The sequence below is a fragment of the Elgaria multicarinata genome, chromosome 9 (genome assembly GCF_023053635.1).
Source record: "Elgaria multicarinata webbii isolate HBS135686 ecotype San Diego chromosome 9, rElgMul1.1.pri, whole genome shotgun sequence".
Taxonomy (NCBI): Eukaryota; Metazoa; Chordata; class Lepidosauria; order Squamata; family Anguidae; genus Elgaria; species Elgaria multicarinata.
The window spans coordinates 86,598,792-86,619,299 of NC_086179.1; the positions used below are offsets into that span (position 1 = coordinate 86,598,792).

The 20,508-nt window shown below is 43.1% G+C and overlaps 1 protein-coding gene and 1 long non-coding RNA gene across 3 annotated transcripts in view; both read left to right on the top strand.

Annotated features, from left to right (window-relative positions):
- The window catches only part of CAMK1D (calcium/calmodulin dependent protein kinase ID), a 277,010-nt gene extending 270,768 nt beyond the window's left edge, over nucleotides 1–6,242 (top strand). For both annotated transcript variants that reach the window (XM_063134288.1, XM_063134289.1), the window contains exon 11: nucleotides 4,862–6,242. In XM_063134288.1, the coding sequence (XP_062990358.1) occupies nucleotides 4,862–4,980 (119 nt within the window). In that variant the 3' untranslated portion in view covers nucleotides 4,981–6,242. The remainder of the gene's footprint in view (nucleotides 1–4,861) is intronic.
- Nucleotides 6,243–6,334: 92 nt separating this feature from the next.
- On the top strand, nucleotides 6,335–16,944 carry LOC134403796 (uncharacterized). The gene is made up of 4 exons (XR_010025836.1): nucleotides 6,335–7,267; nucleotides 7,569–11,055; nucleotides 11,201–14,684; nucleotides 15,224–16,944. It is a non-coding gene; the product is annotated as an uncharacterized LOC134403796 (long non-coding RNA).
- The last annotated feature ends 3,564 nt before the right edge of the window (nucleotides 16,945–20,508 follow it).

Here is a 20,508-nt window from a genome sequence, read left to right on the forward strand (position 1 = left end):
CGTACGCACATGTGACACCTGTTGGAGTGTGTCGCTTGGGCTGCCTGCCTCTCTCTGCCTGCTCACCTGGTCAGGGGCATTTCCCAGTGGTTCTGACTGTGTCACATTGAGGGATGGTCACTAAGCAAGACGGCCAGCACAGAACAGCAACAAGCAAGCATCGCCACTATCAGGGTCCTGACTCCAGAGTATGGAAATGGCTGGGGAGTTCAGGGGGAATAACTGGGGGTGGGGGGTGTTACACCACTGTCCAGCATCCACTGGCTAAAGTAGCCACCTCACTGCCTAATGGTAGGGATGGCCTGAATCTTCAGTAACTTAACTGCACAGGAACATAGGAAGCTGCCCTATGCTGTCAGGGCATTTGCACATCTAACCCAGTATGGTCCAGTCTGATTGGAAGCGCCCTCCAGGGTCTCAGGCTGAAGAGTCCTTTTAGCTGGAGGCGCCAGGGAGGGAACCTGGCATATTTGACATCCAAAGCATGTGCTCTACCACATAACAATTTAAAGTATTCTAATGTTGAACTCTGTGTCCTAGAACATAAGGATCTAACCCAGTGCCAAATTGTCTTGCTCGTAAAAGCACAACATGTCTCCCAGGTGGTCCTCGGAGCCACACAACTGTCACGTATGATGGGGCACCTCCTATCTGCACGTGCTGCTTCCTCTCTAGAGGGAAAACATTCACACACTGGTATATTGTCAACAATTGAGTCCTGTAGGAAGCTCATGTCATAAATACCTTAAGATTTATTCCTGTTTGGAACCTAGCATCTGAGTGCAGCTCCAGAAGAAAATCTTACTCCTCACCATTTCTGGAAGGAGGAGGACTTCCTTTCCCCCTCCTTTTGAATAGTTACACATGCTAAAATGAGAACAATAATACTATTTGGCAAAGGAGACATTGGGGAAGAATGAAGCATAAAGCAAATATTATTTCGAATGTTTGCCAATAGCCAGATACACTAACAGACGACAGAAGGCTGTAGAGCAATTGATTAACCAGGTCGGTACATTAAGAATCTCTTTGGGCTATTGCAATTTAAGACAGAACTATTCCATTAAGAACTTCGAAGACTTCTAAAGCATTTCATCCTAAAACCTTAGGAGCTATTTTTCCTATCTGATCATTATGAGTGACTATTAGATAAGTTATTTTTTTAGAAAAAGCAAATTAAAAATATTTGCAAAGGAATGTTGTAACAAGGAGTTGGTTTGGGGAATGGTTGAGTTTTCTTCTCCAAGTTCGCTGCTACTCAGCAGCCCAAGCTGCGTTCCAGCTCATCTGAATTTCTCAGTGAGAAGACGAATGGTAGAAAACCAGCTTCTTTGAGGAAGAGCTTGTTACCCCATAACCGATGTGTCCTTGACCCGGGCAACTTCAAAGAGAGAGATTGCACATTCTCAGTTTATGGGGACCAAGAGACCCAGTTAAATTTGCTTGGTGAGCCTGTACACCCTTAACCCAGGAGTAAGTCCAATTGAACTCAAAGGGTCTTACTTTTGAGTAGATATTCATAAGATTACGAAGCATGTGTAGATTTCCCTGGCCACTTTCTACACAGTCTATTCTGTTTGACTATTTCCAGTGCATTTGAACATTTAAGCCAATCTTCCAAATGCCTTGAACTATCTTTGGAAAGTGCATTGCCCCGAAACATGTTGAATCATGAGCTGGACCCACATTCACAAGATCCAAAATGCTAATCTGGGGTGACCATATGGAAAAGGAGGACAGGGCTCCTGTATCTTTGGCAGTTGTATAGAAAAGAGAATTTCAGCAGGTGTCTTTTGTATGCATGCAGCACCTGGTGAAATTCCCACTTCCTCACAATAGTTAAAGCTGCAGGAGCCTTGCTCTCTTTTGTATCTGTTCACTCTGCAGCTTTAACTGTTGTGAGGAAGAGGGAATTTCACCAGGTGCTGCATGCATACAAAGACACCTGCTGAAATTCCCTTTTCTGTACAACTTTTAAAGATACAGGAGCCTTGTCCTCCTTTCCATATGGCCACCCTAGCTAATCCTTATGCCAATTTAGTGTTTAAAATATGGGAACAGCCAGAAACGTGATTGGGTCATGTGGCTAGCATAGCTCAAATATTACACGGACTGCAGGGCCAGGATATGTTGTATGCACACATCATATCCCCAAAGTAATCACTGTAAGGGACCATCCTTGGACATTTTAATCTGAGCTCTCATGCTGCCCTATTCCAATTCAGCTGTGAAAAATAGTGAAAGACTTTAGTGGCTTGTATGCAAAAAATTCTGATTCCACACTGCAAGAGGCAATAAGGCATGAAGAATATTTGCATCATGAATCTAGTTATGAAAGGATTTTTTAATTTTTTTTTTGAGAAAAAAATATCTTTATATGAGAAAAGGTGAAGTCTGAGAGAATTGCAGTGCGGGCCTCACGCAAGACAGCAGGCTGTTTTATGCACTAAATGGCTCTGTTCGTTTTGTGAGGAATGCACAAACTCCCCCTGATCTCTGCAGGGAAGCTGGTGGTGGCACAGGTGGAGCGAACACGCCCCACTGAATCCACAGCTGTGGGGAGGATGAGCAAGACATGTGGCCTGTCATTCCGATTGCGTTTCCTATTCCCCTTCAGAGACCGGGCGCCCGAGGAATGACTGGCTGGGAACCAAACTTTTGTTTGCACTCCTTTCGAGCTCTGCAGGAGGATTGGAATGTTGCCATTATTACAATAATTCATTACCACATTTTAATTCCACACTTCCTCCAAGGAGCTCAGGGTAACATACATAGAGCTGTCTCGTTTTAACCTTACAATGACTCTGTCAGGTAGAATAGACGGAAATTGTTGCTGGCCCAGTGAGCTTCATGGCTGAGGGCAGAATTCAACGGGATGATGCATAAGGATCTGCTAGAAAGCCAGTGAGGTGTAGTGGCTAAAGTGTTAGACTGGGAGTCAGGAGGTCCGGGTTCTAGTCCTCACATGGCCATGGAAACCCACTGGGTGACTTTGGGCCAGTCACAGGGCTCATCTACATCAAGCAGGATATCCCACTATGAAAGCGGTATATAAAAGGCAGGAGCCACACTACTGCTTTGTAGCGGTATGGAAGTGCACTGACAACTGTTGGGGCCCATTGACACATACCATATACCGCTTTCATACCGCTATATCCTGCTTGGTGTGGCTCCTGCCTTTTATATACCGCTTTCATAGTGGAATATCCTGCTTGGTGTAGATGAGCCCACAGACTCTCAGCCCAACCAACAGCCCAGGGTTGTTGTTGTGAGGATAAAATGGAGAGGAGGAAGATTATGTACACTGCCTTGGGTTCCTTGGAGGGGGGGGAAAAGCGGTATATAAATGCAATAATTAAATAAATAAATAATGGCAGCCCTGCATCAAGTGCCTCTTTGCCCACCTGTAACATCTAGCATACATGGTCCAACATCCAGACATCATGGTGCTGTGCATTTCTCCATCCCTGATTCCCCATCGTAGGCTGGTGGGAACATTGAAATCCACAGGGACTTCAGAACATGAGAGACATGACAGAAGGGGTTGGCATGATCTTAACACAGGACTGTTAACACAGGACTGTTGGGGCAGTAGCTCCTGTTCATCATAAAGTAGTGGTACAGAAACTCAGGCATGGGGACCGACTCCGTCCCTCTAGGTATCCTTAGATGTCCACTACCCCTTCCACTGGCCCGGCCACCAATGGTTTGGTGGTTTCCCAGCTTATTATTATCATCGTCATTTGTATCCTGCCTTAAGGTGGCTTTACAAAATTAAAACATGCAATTTTGACATACATTAGTATACATACTAATGCATGTCTAAAGTATACATACAATTAAATCATCTATAATATTAAAACAACTAGTAGATTAAGAAGCAAATGACAAAAGAAATCCAGTGCATTAACAAAGGTCCATACTATTATCAAAGGCCTGCAGGAAGAGAAGGGAAACCCCGTGAGGGAGTGAAAAAACAAGCCGAAGGCAGGGGCGGAACCAAGGATAGTCTTTGCAAAATATTATTTGTATGAAAACGGTTTAATGAAGGTGCCTATGCGTTGCAGACAAAAACCGTCCTTCCTCAGGGCTTATTCAACAAGGTTTTTACAGTCATTTGCCTATGATTTCATTGAGCAAACGACTGTAAAATCCTTGTTGGATAAGCCCTGAGGAAGGACTTTGGACCCGAACCATATTTTTGCAGCTTTCCCCCATTCTAAAAGGTTGAATCCCTCGCCCCTAAGGCTTAGTTACTGGCAGTAAGAAGTTTAAGGTAAACTGTCCTGGCATTTTCAGTATTTCGGCCTCATCCGTTTTGTCTTCAGCCCTACTCACCACTGGAGTCCAGCCTCTGAGAGCTTCTCCAACATTAGGGTGACCATAAATATCTTTAACAGTTGCATAGAAAAGGGAATTTCAGCAGGTGTCATTTGTATATATGGAGAACCTGCTGAAATTTCCTCTTCATCACAACAGTTAAAACTGCAGGTGCCCTGCCCTCTTTTAAATCTGGTCACTCTAGTATATCTCCTGCAGCTTTAACTGTTGTGATGAAGAGGGAATTTCACCAGGTTCCCCATATATACAAATAACACCTGCTGAAATTTCCTTTTCAATACAGCTGTTAAAGATGCAGGAGCCCGGTCCTCCTTTTCATAGGGTCACCCTATCCAACATGTAATTTGGCCCTCAATTTAAAAGTTCAACACCCCTCTCATACAGTCTAATGTTCTTCTCTGATGCAGGTCTCCCTGGTCCAAGCCCTAACCACTATACGAAGCTCTAACCACTATACTACACTGGCATTATGTTTGCTCATTGGTGGCTTCTGTATTGTTGTTGTTGTTTTTCCTTTCAGGTATGTCCCCATCCACTCTCTGTAGTTTTGCATCATCAGCTTCATCCGGCGTTTCGGCTGTTGGCGAGAGGAGATCAAGGCAGACCACAGTAACAACTGTGCACACAGGGACCAAGTGATCCAAACACGCCCCCTCCTCAGGAAGAGGTCAGAGATGGGGGAAAGTGCCCAGGTGGGCAAGGAGGCAGGCAGGCAAACCTTCTCCCGGGTGATTTCATCCTGCATTGCAAACTCGGCGAAGGACTAGAAGAAAAGAAGGATTTTTTTTAATGGCCATATTTTATACTGCAATTCTGAAATGTTGCATTTATCACAAACTGCAATGACTCTAGGAGGGCGGGGAGGGAGAGAGTTGGGGAACAGATCTAACAGTATCTGGTACTGGGCCAGTGAATCTAGGAATGTTCTAACTAATGGACACATACATTAGTTCCTCAGTGATTTACTCTGTTCTCAGTGTAGGTAACAGTACATGCTTTTTTCATTAACTAAAGGTCTCAACTGGATTATTTAAATAGAGGTAATTTCCAAGCATTATTAATTTTTGTTTTCTTTTTTCCCATATCTCCAGCTTTGTGGGTTTTGTTCAGGGATAGTAGAACGTATATAGACTTTAGCATTAACTTTTCCAGCCAAGAGGGTTTCAAAGGAATGTTATATAGAATTTTCCTTAGTTCTTAACATTGGATTGCAAACTTGTCTGGGTCTTGATGGTGAAAATTGACTGTGTTCCTCGACCACCTTTTAGAAAAATCCGCTCACAAGGAAATTTACAATTCAGTGGTCTGACTCTGAGCTGGTGTTATGAACCTGCAGCCAAGGCTGGCCTTTGAGTATGGAAGGGCAGGGTGGGGGAGCAATTTGGCAGTGCAATTTGAGACAAAATGGAAGCCATGATTGATTCTTCCAGCTGAACTCTGATAATCACACATAAGCTTCCTTCCAGCCATTCCTGTTGTCTCCTTAGTCATACCTTAAAGCCTTCCTCTCACTAGCAGTAGATTGTCCACGCCATCTTTATTTTTTGGGAGTTCAGCAAGAGTACAAACAAAATAACTGTGGATGTGTGATTATCCCATAACAGTCTAGCCAATTGTTCGTATTTGTTTCCCTAGACCCATATATCCGTAAGTCTGAAGTAGCCCTCAGGGAGATCAACAAGTCCCATTTGAGAAGCTGGATGAGCTGTAGTCATCGTGTGCTTCTCAAAGTTAGAACTCTGAGCAGCTTCATGTGACCATACTGACCTGATGGTGCCATCACAAATTGTCCTTCATGGTATAGAAACGGATCTTGTGAATGCCCAGACATTCTGTGACATGTGTGCTAGAGATTTTGCCTCCTGGAAAAGTTTAGCTAGGAGGTGATGAGCTACAAGTCATAATGTAGCTCATCACTACATTATGACTTGGAGTATACTCCAAGACTGTATACTCAAGACTGGCATATACTCAAGACTGGAGTATACTCAAGACTGGCAATTGTCAGAGTAGACCCATGACTAACTTAAGTCCCATTGGTTTCCATGGCTCCACTCTCAAGTATGACTAAGTTTGGATCCAACCCAACAAGTGGTGGCTTTACTGTGGCACAATGGTTGCATGAGTTGGCCCCCATTGCTGTGTACCTTATCACAAGGTCAGGCTAGCCAAAGCATTTAAAAAGGGCTTCTGATCAGGAATTGCCTCCATTTCCCTGTCATGGCTAGCCAATAGCACTGAGCATCGTACTTCTCATTGAACACGTCCCATGTCCTTTTGCACTTTTTGAAATAATGCCCTGCATTTTGCAGTCAGCTTACAAACTGAGCACTTCTTCGGACAATCCAGAGAAGCGGCAAGAGTGGAGGTGTGAGCGGCTTGTGTTTCCTCTCCCTGTGATTTCAGGCCTCATCCAAAGAAAGACTGACAGACCTATTCTCTCCAGGAAGGCCCATAGGCACATATATTCTGTCCCTTCACTGAGAATGCTCAGCTCCTTCCTTTGGTTGAAAACCAGGAGCAGAAACACAAAATCCATTTCTTTCTTTTTTTAACATGGTGTTTTTATTCTGCTGTTCACCACTCTGGAATCTTTGGATGAGGAGCAGTATACAAATACTGTAAATAAATAAATCATTTATTCTTCCTCTCCACATATCTCAAATGCCCAAAGCAACTTTTAAAAACTCAGCACACCAAAATATCAGGCATGGCCTTTGAAATTTCTCCCTTTCTAAGCTCCTGCAGTTATCATCTTAGATAGAAGCACATGGTAAACCCCCAAAAGATAGGGCTGCATAAGTATATGTGATCGCTCTTAATGCTTACTGCACCAAGCGCTGTAGCAGGGGACGTTAGACGTAAGGAATACAGCTGAGCTAAGTGAGCCAGCCTGATCGTAGGAAACCAGCATGAGCCATGGTAGGTAGGGCGACCATATGAAAAGGAGGACAGGGCTCCTGTATCTTTAACAGTTCTATTGAAAAGGAAATTTCAGCAGGTATTATTTGTAGATACTCACAACAGTTAAAGCTGCAGGTGCCCTGCCCTCTTTTAAATCTGGTCACTCTAGTATAGCTCCTGCAGCTTTAACTGTAGTGATGAAGAGGGAATTTCACCAGGTTCTCCATATATACAAATGACACCTGCTGAAATTCCTTTTTCTTTGCAACTGTTAAAGATACAGGAACCCTGTCCTCTTTTTCATATGGTCACCCTAATGGTAGGCAGTCGATGACCGCAGCAGGTCCTGAGAAGAGCGCTCTGTTTCCTGTTTTAAAATTCCCAGCAAAGCCATTTCCCCATGAACATTTTATGAATCTAATCTGCCAGAGACAAACAGGGCCACTTACTTATCTATGCGATGCGCTTACGACATGCTTGTGTGTCAAAAGATTTCAAAGCTTAAACAGCATGCTAACTTCAGGATGGATTGGGCTTCCTCAGATAAATGTGTCTCACTTCTACGTAACGCACTGAGTCATGCTTCTCCAATAGCCCTGTTGCTATATCCACGTCAACTCTAGTTCATTGGCTCAGCAGATGCTCTGAACACATAAAGTTTCAGTGTTGGCACCTGGTTAGCTCAGTGGGCACATTTGGAATTTTGTCAGTGTGGTGGACACCTTCACAAAATGTCTGCTGTGGGGGAAGGGGGCTGGGGTATTTATTCAAAATGGCTGCTACGGTGGGCATGACTGGTCACAAAACTATCATTTCCCAGAAGGGGTACTGGTAAGAGGAAAAGAAAAGCAACTTGCCTAAGAATCTTAAGTATAAGGCAGAGGTGGAAGCTGAGATCCAAAACATAAAATCACTCTTTTGAACTCAAATAAGCACCCAGGTTTATAGGATCTCACAGGTTTGGATGAGACTTTTGTTTGAAGCCTTTGGACAATTGCTGCCAGTTAATATAGGGATAATTTCTAGACTAAATATAGGTAATGATCAGACTTGGTATACGACAACTTCATATGGCACGTACCAGTCTGGTCTTTCTCGGGCAGAATAGTAAGAATGGTCAGAGCAATCGTCTATCCAATTCAGCATGTTGTTTCCATCAGCAGCTAGCCAAGCGGCTCTGGGTGCACCAGAGCTGGACAGGAAGACAATGACTGTCCCCTTTTCTTTGTCCCCAGTATCTGGTTCTTAGAGGTATGTTGCTTCTCTTGAACCGGGGAGGCTGTTGAAACACTTCCGATTTTAGACAACAGCAAAGAAACATGCTGTAAAAAACATCAACGTATTTACTTTTTCCTGAGCCTTTGAAGAGGCAGTTTCAGAGCTGTTTCCCTAAGCAAAGAAGCCTGACAGAGTCAGCCCAGGCCTTATGTCAGTTGTGCCTCCATAAAGCTATTACCCATGAGAGGTCTGAGTCCTGGGCTGTTCATGATTTGCAGTGAGGCTTGGAGCCATTACTGAACGCGTTTTCTCCAGAAACTTTCAGCAGCCACCATATTATATTCTACCTTAAACAGAAATTTGATCTCCAGTGACTTCACAGGAGTTTCCTAAGATGCACAAATGTACATCTGATTTTTACATTGTGGTTACTTAATACACAAGACATATCACTTTATAAATCTGGCAACAGATAACACCAGCTGGCGTGCAGCATGTTGGGAAACTACGGTTCTTCCTGGAGCCCCTTTTATACCATTCTGCCAAAGGGTAGCGTTGGGATTTAGGGAGAGTGAGCAACAAAATTACAATAACATCCCATTATGCTGCCTTGACTCCATAAAACATCCCTACTATAAGTAAGAATTAAACTCTAGGATTATTCTATAAACTGAATACCTAATTACATACAGTAGTATCCCCACCCACAGTTTCAATCTGTACAACCTAAAATTCATATTTTGGATTTAGAACTGAAACAGAGGAACAAACGTCCCATGTGATGTATCTATTGCTGTGCTATAACATTTTTGCAAAGAAGGATAAGAAATAGAGTGTTTGAATGCTCCCCCACATAATGTGTTCTTTGAAGATACACAATGTCAGGAAGAATGTTCTAGGCTAGTGTTTGGGACAGGTTAAGGTATAAATGGGAATAAACAAATACTGAAAATAATTCCTCCAGAATACATCTAGATCAACCTTCCCCAACTTGGTCCCCTCCAGATGTGTTGAGATAACTTCCATCATCCCAAGCCAGCATGGCCATTTTATGTCCCAACACATCTGGAGAGCGCCAGGTTGGGGAAGGCTGATCGAAATCAGCCTACATAATCTTGATTGTAGTGCCACAAGCAGAAGAGGAAACATGAAGAAAGTTCTCCAATCATAAATAAAGTCCCTGGCTGATTCAAAAGACAGATTAGTCAAATCCTCCAGATGGGGTAAGCAAGTAAACCAATATCAGGGTGCAATTCAGCCAGAGTTAAGCACTACCAATGCCCCTTGGTGACAATGGGAAAGTTGTGCACATGCTTTACATTCCTCCTATTAAATTAATAGAAGAGAAAGTGCTTAATTTTGGCTGAATTATGTCCTAATCCAGGAACTAAATCTAATGATGATTTAAATTTGTGTGTTACTTCCCACTATAAAAAGCAGTCTTGAAGCAACTTACACACACAATACAGAAATCCTTTATCAATATTACAAGGGGGGGAAACCCAATCAATGTAATAATAATAATAATAATAATAATAATAATAATAATAATAATAATAAATTTATTTATTTGTTACCCGCCTCTCCCTCTGAATCGAGGCAGGGTACAACACAAATGCAAACGCCATAAAATAAATATAACTAATTAAAACATTTAAAACTAATACATTATTAAAAGCAGCACATTAGGTAAACCATAATCAGCACAACAATACAAATAAAATAAACACCATAAAAACATAATCTAAAAACAAGGCAATATGAAAAGTGTTCATCTCACAAAAACATAATTTTCCCCCTCACAGCCTAGAAAGAACATCACGAATGCAGCCTACAGCAATTGGGCCATAACTGGGGAAATAAGTACATCTTTCTGAAAAGATTATAGTAAGCCTGTTCAGACGACTCTTATGGCTCTGTGGTTAGTGAAACTGTGGTTCGCTGGGGTTAGCACTAACCACAAGCCGTGCTGTCACATGCAACACTTCAACCCATGGTTAGAGCCACTAACACTGCTGCAGGCTATGGTCAGTGAGTGAGCAGGCTTTAGCAAAACGCATTGTGCAAGACATCTTGAACCCTCTGCTTAACCAAAAGCCTTAACCAGCAGGATTTAAGGTGTCTTCTGAAGTGGCCCAGTGTCTGTGCCAGATGAGCTTCCTTGGGACAGTGTTACAGAGTTCCTTTCTTCCCTATCCCCTTTACTGCTTCTAATTTTCCTGTATCCCAAGACATTAGAATGTAAAGGCTGTACATGTTCTTTCCTTTCCTTTTTTTTTTGGTCTGTTAAGAATAAGTTTCTGTTACACTTTAAAATCCTATAGCAGTCGAGTGATCTGCTTAATTGTTCCTTTTAAATGGAGAGAAGTTTCATTGTCCCTGTTTTCCTTCGGATAAAACCTCTTTAATTAAGGCTAATTCTTTATGTGACAGATATATCCATAGTTGACAATCTAAACAGTACCAATTCTACGTTTCAGGGTCCAATAAGCCAAAATACGTGCATTTCCTTTGTTTTATCTTAGGATGCAGTAGATGTAACATTCAGTGATTTTATTCTTCCATCCCCCAGTTTTGTTTTGTTTGGGGTGGGTGGGAAACAATGGCCATAGCTAGACCTAAGGTTTATCCCTGGATCGTCCAGGGGTCAAACCTGTTCATCTAGGTGACACACAGGGGATCCAGTGCTCAGGCAGGGGGGAACCCTGGATGATCCCAGGATAAACCTTAGATCTAGCTATGGCCAATGTTATAAAGTTCTCTGGAAGTGGGCAGAGAAAGAGTAAGCCTGTTACATCACAGAAAACATATTTATGTGTGGAACCATTATTCCTTTGGTTTGGGGGGGGGGTATTTTCTTCCATAAGAGATGGAAAACAGAAATATGAACCCCAAATGTTGTGAGGAGGTGGAGAATCACTGCTGGACTAAATGCATGAATGATGCACTGCACGTTTTCAATCATATGCTGTTTCGGCACTTACTCTACCTTCCTGAGCTTTGCCTTTGTGTTAAACACATTCCAAAGTCCTAGGTTTCTTCTATGTCCTAAGTTTGGTTTTGTGAAGACTATCTGGTTCCATAACTCCCATCCCTTACTCTAGCTAAATGCAAAAGCTGATGTTTTGTGAACAAAGCATGGCAATGGCTAACAAGAACGTGATCTTCTCCTGTTTTTGGACACTGTGGTTTATAAAAGAGCATCAGCTATCTAGAGTGGCTTCTATCTATGTATTGGTCCATTGTGCCTGCGGAGAAGAGAGAGCGCAGGAAGGTTCCATCTGATTTAGTTTTAAAATAAGGGGCAGCAGCAGATCTCATTCCTTGTGGTCAGTGTTCAGGGGCTGCTAAGAAAGCCTGGCGTTCTGACAGACAGCCTAGAATCGGCAAAGAAGTGCTAAGGATGAAAAGGAAAAAAAAGAGGTACAACCCTCACAGCACTGTCTATCACTCTGGCTTTCCAAGCATAGATTCTCTGCCACAAAAAGTTGGCATCAAGGTGTTAATCTTTAAACTGCAGTCCCTTGTTTATTAGATCAGTAAAGGTGAAAACAAACTAGCCAAAAGACAATTAGCCTGTCATTACCACTCATCCCTTGCAGTGCTCAGATAAGAGTTGGGAGCATTCAAGACATTGAATCCAGATTTAGCCATCGTTAGAATGAATCTATTAAGATCAAAGGGACTTAAGTTAGACACAACTATCCAAAGTCCCACTGATTTAGGTATGGCCAAGTCTGGATCCAATCCAGAGGTTCTCCCTCAGGTAGTGCAGGTGATGCCTAGGTTTGCCAGGCCTACATCTGCTCCCTAGTATGTACTCTGGAATCCTCTGTGGGGGGGGGGAATCCACAGAGGTTTCTCAGCAAACTAATTGACATGGAAGATGTATCCTCAGGGTAGGAAATTTGAAAACCACTTCTCAAGTCTAGGCTGTAGTTCCGAGCCATTCACATTTTTAATCCTTCCCCCCAGAGAACAGCTGGACTTCAGTGTTTGCTGTTATCTAGCACAATGTCCTGTCCTGTGAAAACAAGCTGGCGTAAAAATTTGCACACATGAAACAGTTTTGCACAGTCAAACAAAGGGCTGGGATGCTTTGCAAAGCATCGAAGATCAGAAAATGTGTTTTTAATTAACCAATTTCTGTTCCACTCCTCGAGGTCCCTCCCATGTTTGCCAACAACAGGCGCTCCACCTTATTTCCCAGTGACAAGAGAGAGTAACAACTTGTCCTGATTGGAGGTCTCCTTGAACCATTTGTCTCTCACTTTTCTCCTTTTTTTCTGAGATAGGAAAGGGGTTGGAAATGAATGAGGACTTTGTGGCAATCTGTGATTGCTGAGAGTATCATTCACATAACTCTTTGCTGTTCTGTCTTCAGACACAGTGGGAGGGATGTCCTTGAAAATAATATAAAGAGTTGTATCGCTCCTTAGGCCTGGGTTGCAGTATCTAAGTTGCAACCACAACCAAGGTTGCAATCACACACCACCCTGGATGGTATCACCTGCCACTCACACGGTTAGGGTGGATATTGTGGTTTTCTATTAGGAACATGCATCTTAATGAGGCAGGCCTTACCAGCATAGTATGTAAAGAATTCATCCTCACAATTTGGATGGAAAATATGCATGTTACCTAGAGCAAGATAGGAGCAATGCTCAGAGGTGGCAGAAGCCATCCCACTCTAGGTAATGTGAAAACTGGGTTCCCTCATTTCAAGGTGAGCAGTTTGTCAAACTCTTTGTTTGGGGATTTAAAACAAGAGGGCTTCCCTTCTTAAATATGGGCTTCAGATTTCTTTGGAAAATAAAAAAGTGTAGAAAGCTAAGACTATGGATCTACCTGACAGATCCACCAAAGTTACCATAATCCACTCTACATGCTTTGAACTTTCAATGGAGAACAAAGGGCTGAATCATTTATCCATATTTTGGGCAAATCTGTGCTACAAATTGTAACCAGCTTCAAGCTAATTATCATGGCTCCCCACATTAAACTCTGGGAATTGTGTTCTTGTGAGAGTGATAAGAATTATAGGTGACTTCCAAGGTCAAATATGTGGGCTTCCACTCATGCTATGGCCCTCTCCTCCTGCTGAACACACACCCCTGTCCAAATCTCCCAACCTTCTGGAGCTGATTTTGGGGTTGCCCTGCAGGGGAAGTGGGAATCTCTTCCGCCAAAAGTATCCATTCCACTGGCAGATGGATGCCATTGGATTTCACCCTATCTACTGACCCCATTTCTTTCTTCAATACCCAAGATTCTTTACTTTGAAATCATAATCAAAATTTAAAGTGGGAGATAGAAGAAGCAAGCGTGATGAGTTCCTTTCAAATCAAAACATTCAGTTGTATTTGTTGAAAAGAAATGGGATGGTTTAAGACTCCCCACCTGGTTCAAGCACTGGCCCAAAAAGTTCAACAGATTTTAAACTGGTTTAAATGTGCAATACAGTCACGCCCCAAGGGTTGATTTCTCATGACCACCCTGCACATGGCTGGCGGCTTTGATTTTTCCATCCTGGATTGCAGTTGTGATTAAGCAAAATGTTCCTGTTTATTTTTGCCTTTCCAGATAACAACGTCTTTTATTCAGAACACTTGTCAGCTAAGCAAGCATGTGATTTTCACACTGATATGATTACATTTCGTTGTTGTGAATGAAACATCCACTGTTGGCTTAATTATACATTGTTCCCAATCCAAACATATGTAGACATCTAGGGTTTAGGCTGGCTGTCAGCCTATTACTTGTTCCAGACACCACTTATCCGCAACTTCACATATGCAACTCTCGTTTTAGGAGCAGAAATTCATGAGTATTCCATTACAGCATACCCTAGCTTGCATCACTGGGAAGTTGTGGGGACTGTTTCTTGCAAGCACAAACTGCAAGCCACAAACATTTTAAATGTGGGCTAAGTGGCGACCTGTCAAAACCTATTTATTCATGAGACTTTTTTTAGCTGGTGCTTTCAAAGTGATGCACAGTAAAATAAAAACAAAACAAGATCAAACAACAAGGTTCAAAATAAAAAGCCATATACAAAATTGAACAATCAAAACAGCAGAGACCCAGAAACATGAAGATTACCTCCCAAAGGCACATGGAAAAGAGGCATGTTTTGCTTGTCTGCAGATCATCATATGAGAGGAAACCAAGGAATAGCCCATGGAACGGCATCCCAGCACTCTTGAGTGGCAACGGCCTTAGTTAGACGAGGGGTTATCCCGGACTGATACCTGGGATCACCCCTGTGTGTCCAGATGATGCACAGGGGATCCCGGGCTCAGGCAGGGATCGACCCTCCCTTGCCCTGGGATAATGGGCACCACTTTTGGCCCAATTTTTCCCACGGTCTTGGGCTGAGCCGGAGACCGTGAGCGTGTAGCCCGTTCCGCCGCTTTCCCCAGCTATGCGCGATTACTTGCGCGTAGCCGGGAGAAGCCGTGCATGGGGCGCAGCGATCCCTGGGAGTACTGCGCCCATCGGGGGCAAGGTGGGGGGAGCAGGGGCAGGGGGAGCGGGGAGAACTATTTTTTTTTAAAAAAAAATACTTACCCCAGTGCACGAGCATTCGTGCACATCCAGCCCCTTTAAAAAAAAAGTTAAATGGCAGACGCAACTGGTCTTTCCTTTAGCCCATCGTGCCTCGCATGTAGACGAGGGCGAGATCCCGCGATACTTGCATCGCGGGCTCTCCCCTCGTCAGGCACGGATTTTAAGGTAGGTCTAGCTAAGGCTTAAGAAGGCCAATCTGGCTTCTGAATAAATTGAAACTTGAAGTAGGGCTTTTCTGGATGATCCTAAATTTGGCCATGCAGAGGGTGTTCCTATGACAGCAATTGGTTTGTGCTTGTGACAAATGATTCAGACAACACAAGGCACCGCATGTATAGTGCAATCCAATCTGGGGAAAACAGCACCGCCATCCACACGTAGGAGTTAGTCAACTACATTGACCTTAACCCAGCTGAAGTTAAGGCTCTTTTAATGCTGGAGGGAAGCCTTATGGGAAATTCCTATCCCTTATCGCTAACATTGCATAGGTACAGACTCCCAAACTGTGACACTGGTCATGTTCAGAAGACACCTTAAACCAAGGCTTTAACCACGGTGCATAAGGCTTTTTGCCTTATTCACTGTGGTTAACGCCATGATTTAAGGTGTCTTCTGAACAGGGCCATTGTGCAGTTAGATGCTAGCGTTGCTGGCAAATAATGTGAATGCTTTGACTGGAGCATAGCAGGTCATTCATTCAGCCCTTTAAAGAGAAAAGCGGGATTAGGTTATAGCATTTGTTCCTTTGAAACTCTCCCCTGCACCTCTTACAACACATACTCTTGAGTAATTTTTGCAGGACATGAGAAAGAATCTTAGTTGGCACGTGCCATCCAACGTAAACCACTTTAAAACTCCCATCCTATTATATTTTACACTGTACTTATGGTTTTAACTTTTGCGAACCGCCCCAAGAGCTTCATCTATTGGGCAGTATAGAAATTAAATAAATAAACTGATTTCAATAGGAGAAATTTAAAGAATGCATTATTTATTTATTACGTTTATATTCCGCCTTTCCCCCTGCAAAGAACCCCATTAAAATTGATGCAGGATCAGGCCCGATAGCTGCAGTTTGGGGCCACAGTTGAACAAAGTGAAGTTCACTTGTCCACTGCTTTATGCGAACCTTCATCACAACCCTATGCAAGTTTACTCAGAAGGAAGTCCTATTAAATGCAATGGAATTCATTCCCAAGTAGGCATCTGTAGAGGTCTTCTGGTTTGAGCTTGGTGGACAGTGGCCATATTTTGCCCTGATACGACAAGTACAGAAGCTGCTTTCTGCACATGTTGCTGATGGAAATGAAAATCCACGCCCCCATTCCCAGTTCAGTGGACCTACATTCCCATCTATAGCCACCCATTGTTATGTGTGACCGATTGCTTGTGACTGGAGCTGGTTTGGGAATACGTTTCCTAACTGGGAATCAGTTCATATTTATTCATTTTGGAACTTCTAAAAGCTCAGTTTACTCCGAGAGAAAAACCTGGAATGACTCTTAAAATAGCACTTACTGCAAAACATCTCTGTATTATTTTTAATTTTTTAAAAAACAAAAAACAAAGATGCAAGCATGTTTTATTGAAGAAAATTAAAAGGAAAAAAAAGCTTACAAATTTAATCCTGGAATGTCAGTGTGCCTAATATTATAAGTCTTGTGATTGGTTCAATTTCATAACACCATCCTTGTTTCTGGAGAAGGGAAATTGTGTATTTACTCAATGCATGTAACAAGACATTGCAAAACGTTTAACCTGCGTAAGGAGTTTGCGATGCGGCAAATTGTTAATGGGGCAATGTTGCAAATTATTCTCTGCCTTGACAATCATGTATACATATCAAGATTTCTATCATAATGATAATTTAAGGGATACTGAGAATGATTTTCCTCCAATAAATCAAATTAAACCACCTTAATCGGAGAAATTTTATTTTTGATTTGCTCTTGTGTGGATGTGACGAAAAGGTGGGAGGACTTAAATTGGTTACATCTGTATCCTGTTTTTCTACCAATCAAAACCTTCAACGTGGCTCACAACTTTGTACAAAGAAATACACATTTACAAAATGGTAAGAAAAACAGGAGAGAGTATCTCAAGGTAACTATCAGATCTTGGTAGCCTGAACCTCAAGGAAGAGGCAGAAGAAAAATGGTGCACTGATTGCACCAACTGAGTGGATCTGGTGAGTCTCAAGGCAGTATTCCTAGGGAAGGGTAACAGGAAAACAACACTGGGTTTGGCTTAGGTGGTTATAGTACAGCTTCATTCCCTACATGTCTGGAAGGTTATGCGATTTTATGCAGGGTGAAATTTCACAATGGGCCTATTCACACAACTTGCTAAGCCATGGTTAGGCCGCTCACCCTTTTGCAGCAAATGGTTAGTGAGCGTGTGTAAACCATGGTTATGTAGCCACCATGGTTAGGAATGGTTCACGCGACACGCTAAGTCATGGTTCACACGGCATGGTAAGCCTCACTGACCCTGTTCAGCCGACACACTATTCCATGTTGGTTAAGCATTTTGAGCTAAACCAACGTGGCTTAGTGTGTTGTGTGAACATTATTTATTTTATTTTTTATTTATTATTGCATTTATATCCTGCCTTTTTTCCTCCAAGGAACCTAAGGCGGCGTACATAATCCTGCTCCTCTCCATGTTATCCTCACAACAACAACCCTGTGAGGTAGGTTGGGCTGAGGGTCTGTGACTGGCCCAAAGTCACCCAGTGGGTTTCCATGGCCGAGTGGGGACTAGAACCCGGATCTCCCGACTCCCAGTCCAACACAGTTTAAACAAGCCTTAGGCCCTGTTCAGAAGACACCTTAAATTACGGCTTTAACCATGGTGGTTAAGCCAGAAAGCCAGGCTGTGTTCAGAAGACACCTTAAACCACAGCTTTAACCACGGTATATAAAGCAAAAAGCCTTACCATGGTTAAAGCCATGGTTTAAGGTGTCTTCTGAATGGGGCCTAACCATTTGCTGCAAAGGGGTTAGCAGCTTAACCATATGTTGTCTGAAGAGGCCCAATGTTTAGCTCAAAATGCTTAACCACCATGGCTTAGCATGTCTTCTGAACAGGGTCTTTCTGTCTCAACTTTGCGTCTTTGTAAAAGCCTGGCTGTTACTTCTGTGCAAGTCAGGGCCAGGAGGGTGCAACTTGTAGCAAAAAAAAAACAAAAGTTTTGGGCAGGAGAAAGGTGTTTAATCTTTCCCTTTCACCAATCCACTCGCACCTCCTGTCACCAATTGCTTTTCCTTCAGACCTGGGTTTAGAAAAAACAGGCTTGAGACCTGGGCTTGGGGGAATGCAGCAAGGGGACTTCTGGGGAAACAGATTGGTGAGGGAAGGGTTAAGTGCCTTCATCTCCCCAAAATGTTTCTGGCTGCAGCTTCTTCTGCCCTCCAATGTTTTGAAAACTGTGCATGGTGTGTCCTGGGCCCCAACAGTTGTCACTGCTGTTATAAACTGTTTTAAAGCAGGTGTGTCCTGGGCCCCAACAGTTGTCACTGCTGTTATAAACTGTTTTAAAGCAGTAGTGGAGACCCTGCGCAAGTCTCAATCAAGCAGCAGCTGGCCTATAAAAATACAAGGTTGGCTGTATGTGTAGATCTGTCCTCATTGTAAAAAAAAACACCTGAGGTTTGGGTTCAGCTATATCCAACAACAAGTTGAGAGGGAATTTAGTTTACACTGCTGTAAACTAAAACCAAAACAAAGTATGTCTGAAGAGATTGTTTTCCTGAACAGCCATCTTTCTTCTTCTTCTTCTCTTGAGGCAACCGGACTCATGCTGGGAATTATTTCAGTAGCTGAACCAGCCAAATCTTTCTTTTGTCTTAATTAGACTCAAATGCTTTGGAAATCAGTATTTTGCCTCTGACAGCAGACAATCTGGAACTCCTGTGAGGACACTTCTGGGTTTGAGGCCACCCCAACTCAAGGAGCATAATGCCCAAGGCTGGTCAAGTTATTTTGGCACCTGAGGCAGAAAATCCTACATGCATGTTTCCCCCTCCATGACAGTAAAAATACAATAATAAGAAGAAATTAATTAATGCAAAATCAGCTGCCTGAAATAGCCACCTCACTCTAATTAATGGTAAGTTGCCTACTCCCCGTGAATTTTCCATGTTATTAGGCTGCAATCTTAAGGGTGCAATCTCATGAAAGAAGTCCTGCAACTCCTGGAGCATGTTGGGAGGTGTAGAACTTTTCTATTTAAACATGCAAAGCACACTAAATTAGTTTAATCACTAAGGATGCAATTATTTATTTTATTTTATTATTATTTTATTGCATTTATGTCCTGCCTTTTTTCCTCCCAAGAACCCAAGGCGGTATACATAATCCCCCTCCTCTCCAATTCCTATCCTCACAACAACAACCTTGTGAGGTGGGTTGGGCTGAGAGTCTGTGACTGGCCCAAAGTTACCCAGTGGGTTTCCATGGCCGAGTGGGGACTAGAACCTGGATCTCCCAACTCCCAGTCCAACACTTTAGCCACTACACCACTCTGGCTCTCTATGCATGTTAAGACATAAACATCCTACAACTCCTAGCACGCCCCGGTCAACATGATGGGCTGGGCAATGCTGGGTGTTGTAGAGCTTTTGTGCTGTCTAAACATGCCTAGGATTGCACCCTAAATTAATAAACCATGATGTACAGCACAATCTTATGAATGTTTACTCAAAAATAACTCTGAGAAAGTACCTCGGAATATGAGGAAACGGCAGAATATTTCGTATAACAACAACAACAAAAACACCCATCGAATTTACCAGGGTCTATTTTGTGATGGAAAGAAGGCCAGAAGGAGCAGGGGTTGCGCAGGAGGCAGAGGGCATCGTCAAAAGGACGCGCGAACATCTGTAAGTGGGCAGTAATGAGCATGCGATAAAACACCCTCCTCCTCTCTCTCTCTCTCAATCTCTCTCTCTCTCTCTCTCTGCCTGCCTTGCCCAGTGAATGGAGATTGAGATCAATGCTGCTTCTCTCCACACCTCCTGTAAAACAAATAAAAATAAAAGTTCGGAATGTCTTTTCAAGGCTTCCTAATTACTCCCCTATTTCTTTTCATTTCCTTGCCTCAAAATTCTACTACCTGATAACTATATATATATAGTATATCCTCAGAAGAAAGGAGGAAAGGAACCTCTCGTGCAAGTACTCTTGGAGGGACACCAGCTTTCGCTGACGTTTTCTTGGCAGGCCTTATAGCGGGGTGGTTTGCCGTTGCCTTCCCCGGCCGTTATTACCTTTCCCCCAGCTAGCTGGGTACTCATTTTACCGACCTCAGGAGGATGGAAGGCTGAGTCGACCCGAGCCGGCTGCCTGAAACCAGCTTCCGCTGGGATCGAACTCAGGCCGTGGGGAGAGTTTCAGCTGCAGAAATTGCTGCTTTACCGCTCTGCGCCACATGAGGAAAGGGACATTAATTTCAATAGAGTTTACTCCTAGGTA